At 37.1% G+C, this 13279-nt stretch overlaps 1 protein-coding gene across 1 annotated transcript in view; it reads left to right on the top strand.

Moving 5' to 3' along the window:
* Positions 1 to 11628, top strand: part of ATAD2B (ATPase family AAA domain containing 2B) — a 79115-nt gene extending 67487 nt beyond the window's left edge. The window contains exons 25-28 of the mRNA XM_030448127.1: positions 2565 to 3257; positions 4961 to 5088; positions 6253 to 6381; positions 8263 to 11628. Of these exons, the coding sequence (XP_030303987.1) occupies positions 2565 to 3257; positions 4961 to 5088; positions 6253 to 6381; positions 8263 to 8304 (992 nt within the window). The 3' untranslated portion in view covers positions 8305 to 11628. The remainder of the gene's footprint in view (positions 1 to 2564; positions 3258 to 4960; positions 5089 to 6252; positions 6382 to 8262) is intronic.
* Positions 11629 to 13279: the final 1651 nt, after the last annotated feature.

Raw genomic sequence — 13279 nt, 5'->3', positions numbered from 1 at the left:
CTATTGACTAAATGTTGGTGAAAACCCAAAGTAGCTAGATTATTGGACCTGTCAGTACAAATACCATTACATATGAGGAGAGCATGTTTTACAGGATCTGGCCATTAAATGCTAATGTTTTGTTCTAATTAAAAATGGGAATGAAAACCAGCATGCACAAAGTATGTTCAGATAGTATTGCAGTTCAGCTAGGATTTGAAAGTTCAGCTGGATTTGCTGGCTGTTATTTAAGAAGACTTGAAATTTAATGAAATGTGTAACATAGGATTAATTTCATTTTACTTTAATGTGATTTCTCCCATGCTTAGAGATCTTAGGAATGTACCTGTGTTTTCAGACAAATTATGGGTTCTCATCCCAGGTAGTGCTTACAGGGTGGACTAAAGGGATGCACCAGGAAAATGGGAATATTTAAGGTACAGTTCATTGATACAATAAATGTCAAGTATGTTTGACATTGTATCTGACTTTTGCAGCAAAGTCAGCCAAAAAAGAAAATCGGTGTCTCTCTTAAGAATGTCAACTTTCTTGTTAATTTATACACTTTAGGACATACCAGATTTCCTTTAAAAGACTTCTATTCCCCTTCTGTGTTTTATTTACCTAGTTTTGGACTTGACCTGAGGCTAAACCTGCTGCCTAATAGGAGAGTTTTTTGCCTCTTAAGTTTACATCTCCCTATCTAGTTTTAGATTTGCTACTCTTGTTGTTAAAGAAAATCTCTTGTACAAACTAGGGAAAGATTACATGGGCTCCTCATGAAAAGTTGTGTGAGTGGGTTGTAGTTCATTTAAAAAGAGTGAAACTGTAAAAACCTTCATCAAATCTAAGCTGGAGAAAGGGGAAGCCTTTAAATCTTACAGTTCTCAAGATTATTTGTAACAATAAATGCACACTCCAAGTGAGACTCTATTTTTATTGCAGTGTGACTGTATCTTTAGATAGGTTTGAAATCTAAAATCTTAAGGTTTATTGCTAATGTAGTGGTTAAACTGCCTGCTTACATACACCAGCTTATAGGGAGGAAATTCTGAAGTACAATGATACTTCTCAGTTCTCAACACTTACACTTGCATAGTGCTGGTACATCTTCAAAACAGGTTAATAAACTGATCTTTGAAACTTATTGTGAGGTTGACAGACGCACATCTAGGACTTTATATCCCATAAATGAAAGCAACCTACAAATACTGAGAATATTGTGGAGCTGCTCAACACAGGAGTAATTTCAAAATAGAGGAAAATTTGTTTATCTCTATTAGCTGAGGCTTTCAGTTGGCTGGAACTTCAGCAATAGTGCAAAAATAAATGCAGTCTGTATCATTACTTAAATTTGAACATAGATGTTTCTAAGTCTTCTGAGCTGTGTCTTATTAGTGCTCTTGATAAGAACATTGACAACAATTTTTGGCTTAAATGGTCTTCCTTCTGTACTTACTGATCATATTGCAAATATAAGCCCCAAAACTTTTTTTTAAAATTGGTGCCTTATTCATATATCACTGCAAATAGGGCAGTAAAAAGGATGCCCTTTCTGAAAAAAGTTCATTATGTGATTTTTTTAAAAGGCACAAAAGGTACATGTAAGAAATAGGAAAAGTGAAAAAGTAAGGATACAGAAATAAGGAAAAAAAATCACCAGCCCTTGTTGAGTTGCATAAAATGATGCTGAGCTATGATTCCCTTTCTGCTTACAGATTTGTGGCACAAATGCAGACATTTGAGAGGTCTTGCTGTAGACAGAATTGCTCAAGTGGTCTGCTTCTAAACCAAAGAGCCTCACTTTTTTAAACAACGTTTTGTCTATGGAGTGAACTTGAGTCCAGAGCTGTGAATTAATGCAAGATTGAAGAGATTTAGCTGCTTTAAACAGTGACTATTTCTTGGAATTGACAATGCACATAAATTGAAATGAGAGGTGCTGACTGGATATATGAAAAGGCAAAAAGCCTTTTCACTGTTACAGCAGTGACTCATTGGTACAGGGTGCCCATGAAGGTCACTGAGTCTGCAGCTACAGAGGTTTTTCAGTACATGGCTGGATAAAGCCTGGAGCAACCTGGTCTGCCCTCATAGCTGACCCTGCTTTGTAGGTTGGACTAGGGACTTCCTGATGTCCTCCTACCCTGAATTATCCTGTGAATCCATGGATTGCTCTTCCATTTGTTTTGTTATATAATGATTTCAAATCACTGCGGTTCCAAAAAGGGAAAAGGAGAATAACTAATTGTCTTTAGAGTCTGCATTACCCACATGAGAATGACTGAGTTCTACATCATGGCTTAGCTGTTTTCTTCCAGTGTATATATAAAATAGATTTAGCAAGTCTTCCTTGTTTCCATAGTTTCAGTGGGAATTGTGTGCATGACAGCGTTCACTCCTTGTACTTCTAAAAATCCTTTGTATCTGTAATTCTCTCACACTGAAATCAACAGCTTGCTTTTTCCTTGAAGACTGAACACATTTGATTGCCTCTTGCACTACAACATATTCTTATATCATACTCTTTTTACTGAGGGGGTACCTGTGCATCTAAAGGTTTCTCTCTTTTCATTATAATTCAGTTCGAATAAGGAGAAAATCAAGACGGCGCTCGCAGTGGGGCAAAGGCATTATTAAGAAGAGGAAAGTCAATAATTTAAAGAAAGATGAAGATGATGCAAAGTTTGCTGATGATGAAAATCATGGAGAGGACAGTAAATTGCTGGAAAATGGAGAGTTAGAGGTCAGCACTGACTGCATTGAGGAGAATGGGGAGGAAACAGGAGATCTGTCTATGACAAATGATGAATCCTCTTGTGACATTATGGATATAGATGCAGAGCAGAGACTTAACAATGGGACATCAGGAAAGGAAAACAATTTTGCATCCACAGAAGAAGAGAGCTCCAATGAATCTCTGCTAATAACTGACAGTATTACCCTGGGTGCTGAGGAGTTAAGGAAGGACTCCACATCGAAAGGGGACTGTGTGAATGGAGAGACATCCGTGCACAGCTCAGAGGGTGTGCCTGGTGCACCATGTCACAACGGTAAAGTGGAATCAGTTGATGCTGTTTCCTCCTGTGGCAACAGCTATGGGTCTAGCAACAAGCAGAAATCTTCATCTGAAGGTCAGCCAAAGGAGAAAACAGAAGTTTCCACTCAAAGTCAAGGGGCTGATCTAGTGAAAGCTGCGTTACCACATTGCAGCAATAATGAAAAAGCACTACAGAGTACAGACATTGAAACTAAAGATGCTGAAGCAGATAAAGAAGGTATAACTTGATTTCAGTGTCACTGTCCTTACCTTAGTTCCCAATTTTATATGTGTATATTTTTAATTGTAATATGTTCATTATTATTATATGATAATATTTTATGAACTATTTATTTGAAACTGTTAGTATGCTTACAACAGTTAATTCCATGTAGATAAATTAGAAGTCCACTCTTCACTTGCAGTAGTGTTATCTTAGGTAAGTAAGTGTATCTCCACACTTAACAATATTCCTTTTATTTTTGTAGGCTGGATGGGAAATATTGTAAATCCTGAGAAAATTTAAACAGAAATCAATTTTTAAAAAATATTGTCAAGACACGTAAATATATGATACGTTTTGATCTTTGATCTCTCATCTACATTTTGATCTATAATGATATGCTTTGGGATTTTTTTGTTGTTGTTTGGGTTTTTTTAGAGATTTATAATAAAAATATCATTGACATTGAAGGAAGATCTTGCTCTGGCAGGGGAGTTGGACTCAATGATCTCTCAAGGTCCCTCCCAACCCCTAACATTCTGTGATTCTGTGAAAGATCATAGAAATCCAGGATGTGTTCCTTTAAAAACATCAGCTCACAGCAAAAGTTAAAGCAGTTTAACTCACAGCAAAAACCATTGTTTATCTAATGGAGAATGTACCTGACTTTGGACTTGCAGTCAACACAGTAACAGTGCAGTAAAAAGATAAGAGAAGGAGAAGGGAAATCCTGGTGGTGCATAAAAGAAGGGGCCGTGTCCTTTGAAGACATGCTGTATGGTTTCCTTAGGGAAGAGAAACAAAAGCCTCATGCATGATTGCCTTTTTAATTAGCTTTTCAGAATTATCTAAAAGAATGAAATCTTTACTTCAAAAGTTAGCACTAAGATTTACAAAGCAAATGAGCTTTAATGAGACATCTGAATTATGAGACTATTACTATATACATATTGGCTGTGTTTGTATATACATATTTTCTCTGAGGGGATGGAGAATACTAGAAGAAAGGTCCTAAAAATATCAGAAGAACATGTTATATTCTAAGAGCCTTTACATGTCTAAAATTAGTAGTTGAATTTTGTCTCCATTAAGGATGGTTATAATAACAAAGCATTCTCACAAAAAAAAAAGAAAAAAAGCCATTTTAAATAGCTGAGTAGGATAAAAACAGTGAATGACTATAGGGAGAGAATCAGGAGATGTAAAAACATTTTATTTCTCCACAAAAAGAATGAACTGTTTTTTTACAGAGGTGGAAGAAAACAGAAACATGAAGTTTCAGGAGTAGAGCAGCTGTTAGAATTACCACAGTGATGAAGACATGGGATACTTTAGGGAGAGAAATGAGGATTTGATTCACTTAAGGAGAAAACTTTTGAGTGATAGCTTAAAATTTGAACTTTTGAGGGAAGCTGCATAATTTGATGTTGCTAAGTAGAAATGATACAGTGGTAAAACTTGAAGTGACACTAAGTTTTCTGTTGGAACTCCAGAGTTCAGCTTTAAAGACAACCAGTTTTACGTGTGTTTTCTGAACTGGACTCTTGTGCACTTAAACCCACTGGGAATTCTGCAAAGCTGATGAGTGATGTACACTGAGACAGTCAGCCTTCTTGGTTCAAAAAACCCCCAACAAACCAAATGAGCAAAATCAAAGTGAAGTGAAGAAACAAGCCATTATTTGGAGAGACTGACAGTGCTGATCATTGTTTTTACAGGTATGCTCAAAAGTAAGAAAACACGAAAAGTCACTACGGAGCAGTCAAAGCCCACAGGTTTGGAGCAGGTCCCAGAGGAACCATCAGACCCCTTACCTTCTGTAGTTGTTGATCATGACAGGCTAAAGGTAATGGAACTGAAAATTGGTTGAACTGATAATGAAAACTGTCCATGAAAAATGCTTTCTTCCTCTACTGTGAAGCAGTGTGTCCTTTGTTTGACTGCAGACAAAAACTGTGGTGGCAGGAGCTGGTGAAGATGATTTGTTGATCAGTGTTTTTTGGGCAAAAAGTTAATAAAACTACTGAATCCTTACTATCCCATCATTACTACCTTTACAAATACAGTAACGGCACAGCAGTCTGCTATTTTAATTACAGTTTTTGCAGGTACTTTTATGTGTTAAACACTTTTATGTGTTAATTGGACGTGCCAGTTACTGAGGAACTGTTGGGAGCCTGGTAATGAGGAGTTAACATCATCTTTTCCTGTCCTGTGGATGTGCACTTGGTGGAAAGAACTGTTAATGCATTGGAAAACAAATTGGAATTTGTGCTGATGTTTTGGCATCAGACTGAGCCCCTGCTAGTTAATTTTCTTTCAGTTTTGTCTCATTTTAAGCAAAGTTACAGTAAAATTAGCTGTCTTCTGTTTTAGAAAATAACTTGACCTACTATGCAATTTAGATTCCACTTGCTGTGGACTACAGATGATCATTTCTTTAGAAACAAGGGAAGGACAATGAGCATAAAAAAACCCTTAAAATTTACTTCTGAGTAAAATATCCTCTTTCTCCTTTTATGCAGCTTTGCATGTGTTTGTACCACCCTTCTTTTATTATACCATTTTTCAACATTTTTCAAATTCCAAATTTATTTCCATTAGGTACTTCTTAAAATTTCATTCCGATGCAAGCTCTTAATAATGTCTGCTTTATTTGTCAATGCAGTTTTTATGTTTTGCTTTGTCAAAGCATCAACTGACCAAGATGAAATAGGATGAAGTATCATTCATACAGAACAAACATTGCCTCAGCTGTATAGAGTATAAAATCTAAGACAAGAAAAAAAAGGTGTTGGTATAAGCAGAGAAGTAAAACAGACCATGGGTTCTTTTTGGATCTGCATGGAGGCAGTGGTCTTACTGATAACTATTTGCCATCTATTTGATTTCTGTGGATCTCCCAAACGAGGATTTCAGAAGAAAATTGAATTTTTGATATGTGCCTGAAAAAAACAAAAAGAAGTGATTATAAAAAACCTCCTAATGTCATCTTCCATTCTTCCAACAGAAACTGCTTGATTTGGTGGTTAAGAAAAGTGACAACCTGACTGTAGACCAACTGGAGAGATTGTATTCACTTCTCAGCCAATGCATCTATAGACATCGTAGAGACTATGACAAATCACAACTTATAGAGGTGATTTTGTACAGTTTATTTTATTCTTTACCTGAATTTGAGGCTGTTTTTTCAGAAATTTAGTTAAGCTATCAATCTGTTGTACTAGCAAGCAAAAGCTTTAAATAGACTTTGAGGGAGGTATCTATTAACAGAAAAAGTTTAGTGTAGTAATGACTTTAAAAAAAGGTTGTTTCCAGTTACACTTTCATCAGAAAACAATTAAGAGTTCAGTCTTAAAGCATGAAGGAAAGAGGAGAGAATACAGCAGAATAAAAATGAAGTAGAAGCAGTTTCCACATTTGTAATATAAGCAACATTTGATGTAAAGTAACTGCTTTATAGGCACACTGAGCCAATGTTGCTGTGCTTGCCCTTACTGGAATTTATGTTAATTATGCCCCCCAAAATTATGTGTCTGCTCCATGCAGTTTGCTGACTGTGATTTTTCCACAAGAAAGTTTGCAAACTTTCTTTAGATTAAGTACACCCTTGAGAAAGTCTAATGCAACATGATGTAAGCCAAATGTCTGCTTTGCTGTAATCCTTGGCCTCTGAAGTGTTTGCTCTCCAAGGCCTCCTGTCTGCATCAACACTGGGTTGGTCATTTCGCCATCAGTGCAGGCTGATCATAACTCTGGACATGCCTTCTACTCAACATCATTGTTCTAGCTCCAGAAGAGTTTGGATCAGCTGGCTGATTCAACTCCCAACCAACCCTGCTGAAACAAGACAGCGATGGAAAGTTTCCAGCTGGGTTGCTGGGCATGAAATATTTTTCTCTGTTATATTTTACACCAAAACTGGAAAGGCCTTAGCATGGGATAACTCCTGCAAAATATTTTTCAAACCATTTTTAATGCTATTCCTCTGCCATCTTCCTCTAAAAATATGTTGAAAGGTTGTGCAAAATGTTAGGTATATGAAAAAGATGGTTATTCAACATGGTCATATAGACATTTATCTTTACTTCGATTCTCCAAGCTGAGCAGATATGTTTACAGCTGGGTCACCAATAGCATAATCCTTTCTTAATACACACTGAGAACATTAATTATGTAAGTGACCCCAATACACTTGGATTTTCCCATGGACCATCATAATGGAGCACTTTTCTGCATTAATACTATAATTAGTTTATTCTTTTACTGTATTTGGCTATCGGGTAGCAGTTAATAAACAGAAATTGACTATTTTCTTAGTAATTATTGGTTTAGCTTAAAAAAAAAAAAAATGCCCAATAAATATGATGTTGTCCTGTATTTTATTTCTGTCTCTTTATCATAGAATGATAGAATGGGTTGGGTTGGGAGGAGTCTTAAGAATCCTCCAGTTCCAACCCACCCACATGGGCAGGGACACCTCCCAGTAGACCAACTTGCTCCAAGCCCCATCCAGCCTGGCCTTGAGCACTTCCAAGGATGGGGCAGCCACAACTTCCCAGGGCAACCTGTGCCACCAGTGTCTCACCACCCTCACACTGAAGAATTTTTTCATAATGTCTAATCTAAATTTCCCCTTCTCTTGTTCAAAGCCATTTTTTTTGTCCTGTCTCTCCATGCCCTAGTAAGAAATCCCTCTCCAGCTCTCCTGTAGCCCTTTCAGGTTCTGGAAGGTGCTCTAAGGTCTCCCTGGAGCCTTCTCTTCTCCAGGCTGAACAACCCCAACTCCCTCAGCCTGTCTTTATGAGAGAGCCTCTCCAGCCCTCTGATCATCCCTGTGGCCCTCCTCTGGACTCGTTCCAAGAGCTCTGTGTCCTTCTATTTTTATGTATTAACTGTCCATATTTTTATATATTTTAAGTATTTTTATATATTATACATATACATGATTTATGTCCTCCTGTATTAGGTGTTTATCCTTCTATATTTATGCATAATTAATGCTTTGTATCTGTTGCAGGAGATGGAAAGAACAGTTCATGTCTTTGAAACATTCCTGTGAACTCGTCAAGGATGGGTGGGTTTGTCCTCTCACACTGCTCATGGGAGAGCAGTCCTCTGAGCCATTCAGTTTCCATTTGCACCAAGTATGTGCAGAGCCTTGGTCTTAAGTGCTCTCTCTTTTTCTTTCTGTTGAATTTGGTGCTATTGTCTCAGGTACCTGAAACCAACCAGCCTACAAGAACCAAACGGAACTTCATATAGTTGTATCTGATATAAATAATAAACACAATGCCACAGCTTGGAGATTTTTGGTGCTACAGAAACTGTTCTCATTTCTGCTCTTGTTCACTCTACATGCATTATCTTTGGGGAAACTTCATGCACAGTGGAGACCAACACATGCAAGAGAACTGGAAAGAGCAGATCTAAATTGAATATTTTTAAACAGGCGACCTTTTTTTAATTTTTTTTTCCAATTTTTCTCTTCTCTGGGGTGACGGACAAAAAATCTGTTTTAAAGAAGGCAATGATGCATTGTGGTAGGAATCTTGAGTAACTGGATGTACAGTAATTTGAAGATGAGGCTCTCTAGAACTGCCTTTAATGTGCCTTTTAGTCAATTGAGAAAGATGAGGCTAATCAGTTGGTTTGGATTATAGCAAATGGCAATGTTAGAAAGCTGTCTTCAGAATGAAGATCTCCAAAAGGATGATTTGTATTCTCCTCATTGGATGGCAAACCAGTATTATGGTTCTATAATGCCTGTCTTACTCTACAGAACTAAACTGAGACACACTGACAAAGCCACATACTTTACCAAAATGGTGGAATTCCTTTTTCATTGGTATATATTTGTTTTAGAAACAAGTTACACAGTGAAAACCTTCTGTGTTCCTAAAAACGAATCCTTTTCCCACCGTCTTTTTTTGTTTTCCATTTTGAGTTCTTTAAGAAAACCAAGTTTAATACTGGCAAGTTTCTGAAGTTCTTTGTTTGTGATATAGCTTGGACTGTGCAGTGCAGGTATGAAGACAATATACTTGTTCAAAGTCCTGGAGCCCAAGCTCACCTGAAAATAAACCTAAAACTAGGCTTCACAACTTGGTCCATGCAAAGCTTTGTTACTGTGGGGGATTGGAGGACAGCCTGCTGAATGGATCTCTGCAGACCAGAGTTCTCTGGGCCTGCACTGTGTAATTCAAAACTTCTCCTTTCTGGGAACTGGAGAGAACAATCCAGGCAATTTCGAGAGAAACATGATTTTATCAGAAGCTCAGCATTAAAACATGACCTGGGCTGATGTATTTCAAACCAACGTGGCAAGTGTTTTTAGAGAAGTTGGCTGGTGTTTCCCATCATTAACCATTCAGTGTGACTGTCCCTACATAGCTGCAGAATTGTCTCTCCAGAAATATGCAACACACGGTGTGATTAATTTTTAATTAGCGCAAACAGTCTTGGACTACTGCAGAGATACTGAGCTACCTCAGCTTTTTGTATTTTAGTTACCAACAAACAGTGTTTATGGAGGACTGTGATCACTCTGCTCCCATTTGCAAGCTGAAGCTAAGGTACTTGTCTCCACCTCTGGCTAAGAGTAGAATTGTGCTGCAGAGAAACAGCTCCTGGGTCTTGGGCTACTGCAGTAATCCAGAGTGCTTTGTATGTCATGGCTAAACATAATTCTATCTTAGATCTTCTCCCCCAAATACCACTCTTTTTCTTTATAGCTGATGGCAGAGAAAGGGTTTGAAGCATTCATGTACATCTAGTTACACCTTCTAAATGCAACCCATGCAGAAACACTGTATTTTTAAGGTGGGAAAGTGCGATTAAACCAACAAAACCAAGCAGAAAGCGCATCTTAAATGAGATTATTTGATCTCGGATTTGATTATGGGATTTTTTCCATGTTTCATTTAGTATTTATTAGCATCATACCTGTTTGAGATATTTTTGTCTCTGGTACATTAACAGCATTTTGTATTTTGATGGAAATTGTTACAGACTTTAAGATTTGATTAAATGAAATGTAGCAGATTTTTTGTAGCAAGTTTCTGATAAAGGGGTTTTTTGCAAGTCTCAGGTTCTTGCTGCAGAATTTTTTAAAAATCTTTATTCCAGTTTCACTTACTCAAAGAAATTTTTGTTCAAGTAACAGCAGCACTTGTGGAAGATAAAACTGCATACATTTTTAAGAAGATAATAAATTTATACGAATTAAAACAGTTGAGAATTTTAGTCACCAGTGAGTGCAAAAAGCAAGTTTAAGCTAATGCTTAGCATTAGAAATGGTTCTAAAAGGTCAGGTTTCTAAAGGAAAATTTTTACTGTCAGTTGTTGATTGGGAGAAATTTTCAGAGGCAACTTTACTAATTGAGGGGCTGCCATGTTGTTTTAGAGAAAAGTAGCTTATATCAGATATTCTAGTGGACAGCTTACCTAAAATTATATACTCGCCTTCCTAGCCCAAATAACCACACTTCAGTTTTTGTTTTCCTTTACAGATGTCTGGTGGTTATAGAGTTAAAACAGCTGTTAATCTATCCATGTGGTCTAAACTTGTTTACTCTTTGTATGTTTTTAATTTTTTTGCCACATAGCACTGGCAAGAGTTTGTACAAATTGACCTCTCTTCCTTGTTTCTTGTTGTGAAAATTGCAAATAAACTCCTGTGTGGGTTCTTGTGCTGGGGTCAATGAGATGGAGCCAACCAGAAGAAAGGAGGTGGCTCTGGGGGGCTGGTGGGGCTGTCTTGGAGATAATAGAGTTGCTCTTGGGTGAAGTGGGTGGCTATGGAGTTAATTGTATTTGCAAGCTTGAATCTCACCTGTGATTAATTTTTTTGTTTTGTTTTGTGTCCTCTGTATTGTTACTTGATTTCCTCATATGCCAATGTATTTATAGGGTCACACGTTTTTGTAATATCTTGTCTTCCTTTTTTTTTTTTTTTTTTGTTTTTGTTTAAGTTGGTGGGTCAGCTCTGGTTTTACCTTCAGTCTACTGAATGGCAGGTCCTGCAGCTGATAGTCATTTATTTTAATTTTATTTTGTAATCACCACATAAGCTTGAATTTGGGCTTGTACTTGCATCTTTTGTATCTTGTACATTGGGTTATTTAGACTATGGGGAGTCTTGTTTGCTTTCATTAACGTGTGTCTACTTTGTGGATTAAGCAGACTTCCTTCATCAACTATGGTATATTTTGGATTCTATAGTTTCATTCAGAACTGTGTTTAAATTGATGTTTTGCATTTTGACTTCACTTTACGTTAGTTTGAAGTAAGTTATTTAATTTTTTTTGAACTTCTGGAAATTTTAAACATTTTACTGTAATTTGTAATATAACTGCTGTGAAATACTTGAATAAAGATGACAAGAAAACACAGCTTTAGCTTCTTCAAAAATGTATTTAAAAGGGATGCTATCTGATATCAGTCTTTCTCTTTCCAGACCTCTTTGATTTTGCAGTTCAGGTGTTTTTACTCTGGGGTCTTGCTGTTCAGTTGGTTAAGCCATAATTTTGCTTTCAGTGTTTATCCATTAAAGGTAAAATACTCCACTATTAAGTTTGACTGACAGAGTGAAATTAGCACTGTACATTGGTGAGTGACTAACAGGGTTGTTGTCAAGTTGTGCTCTTTGCTTAGGAAATGCTTTGTGTTTAGTTGCAGGTTCCCACCTGGCATTGCTTACAGTACATCAGCATCCAATACCAGTTTCTCATTAGAGGTGGTTTTTTTTTTAAAGAAACAGTCTCTCTCTTCTCTGTTTATCAAAGGTCTCACGACCTTTTGTGCTTGGTTTTGTGGGGCTTTTGTTTGTTTTTAGTTTGTTGGTGGGTTTTTTTGTTTGTTTGTTTTTTACAGATGAACTTTTAATATATCTAGGAATTCCTTCAGTGTGTGTCCCCAGTAATTGGCAATTTATCCACAGCTAACAAACTGCATGTGATGTATTTGATGTGGAACAGAGTATGAGAAAGCTGCTCTGTACATCTTTCATGGCCTCTCTTGAGGCACAGGACATGGAACACAGACTTTCCACTCTTCTTTTCTGTTTCCCTTGAACTATAGGGCTCATGGGCAAAAGACTATTGGAGTAGATGGTAGTAGTAACTTATTTCACATCTGACACCAAGTCCACTTTTACACACAGTTTTGAAAGCATAATTAGAAATCAAATAAAATATACAACTTACTATATATAGATATATATAATAAAGTAGTTAATCAGTGAGAGCCCAGGCTCATTTTGTATCAGCATGGTCAGACTGTTGTTATCTGAACAGCTTTGCAGATATCAGCACCACACTGAACACCACCCAAAGGGTTTGGGGGCTGTGAATGAAGAACAGAGGGTGTGAGGCCTTGTGTGTCTGTTTCTGTATTTCAGGAGTGGTGATGGCCATGTTAACGGAGAGGAAAGCTTCAGGCTTGGTTTCTGAGAGTGACTGCAAAAATAAGCAGTCAAAAGGGTCAAAACTGCTTTATTTGAAAGATTCTTACATAGTAATACTTGGTGAACTTTGAGTGGTCCTTCAAATGCATAAATTAGGAGTTAGCTGGGTTGTATCACATGTTGTTAATTAAGCCTTAAGTAGAAGCTTGTACAACACTAGTATTTGGCATGTGCTCATGGCTTCACTGCTCCTTCTCTCTTGGTTTCTGCCTCAAATGTGGTTCTGAAGTGCAGTTTCCCCTCTTTCCCTAGATCTGCAGTGCTGCATATCCTCTGTTCCCTCTTCTAAGCCCCTCAGGTGATTTACTTAAATAAACTAAAAATGAGATCCTTTTCTTCTCTGTCTCAGGTAGGATTTGGATTTGGACTTGTAATATATGAGGTTTTAAGCCAGCACTGCGTGTGAATAAAATCTGAAAGCTAAATCAGTAAACTTAGAAACTGATTAATGAAGCCCAACTCTTAGGTTTGTGTGGTTTTCTTTCACCTTTATGCATCACTTGTGGTCATGTAACTATTATATAAAAATGAGGGATTTTAAACTTTAACACTAATTAATTCAGCCTCATTC

This window comes from Calypte anna, chromosome 3 (genome assembly GCF_003957555.1).
Source record: "Calypte anna isolate BGI_N300 chromosome 3, bCalAnn1_v1.p, whole genome shotgun sequence".
In the NCBI taxonomy this organism is placed as follows: Eukaryota; Metazoa; Chordata; class Aves; order Apodiformes; family Trochilidae; genus Calypte; species Calypte anna.
Note: the sequence above shows the minus strand (reverse complement) of the source record. Positions and strands in the feature narration are given on the sequence as shown.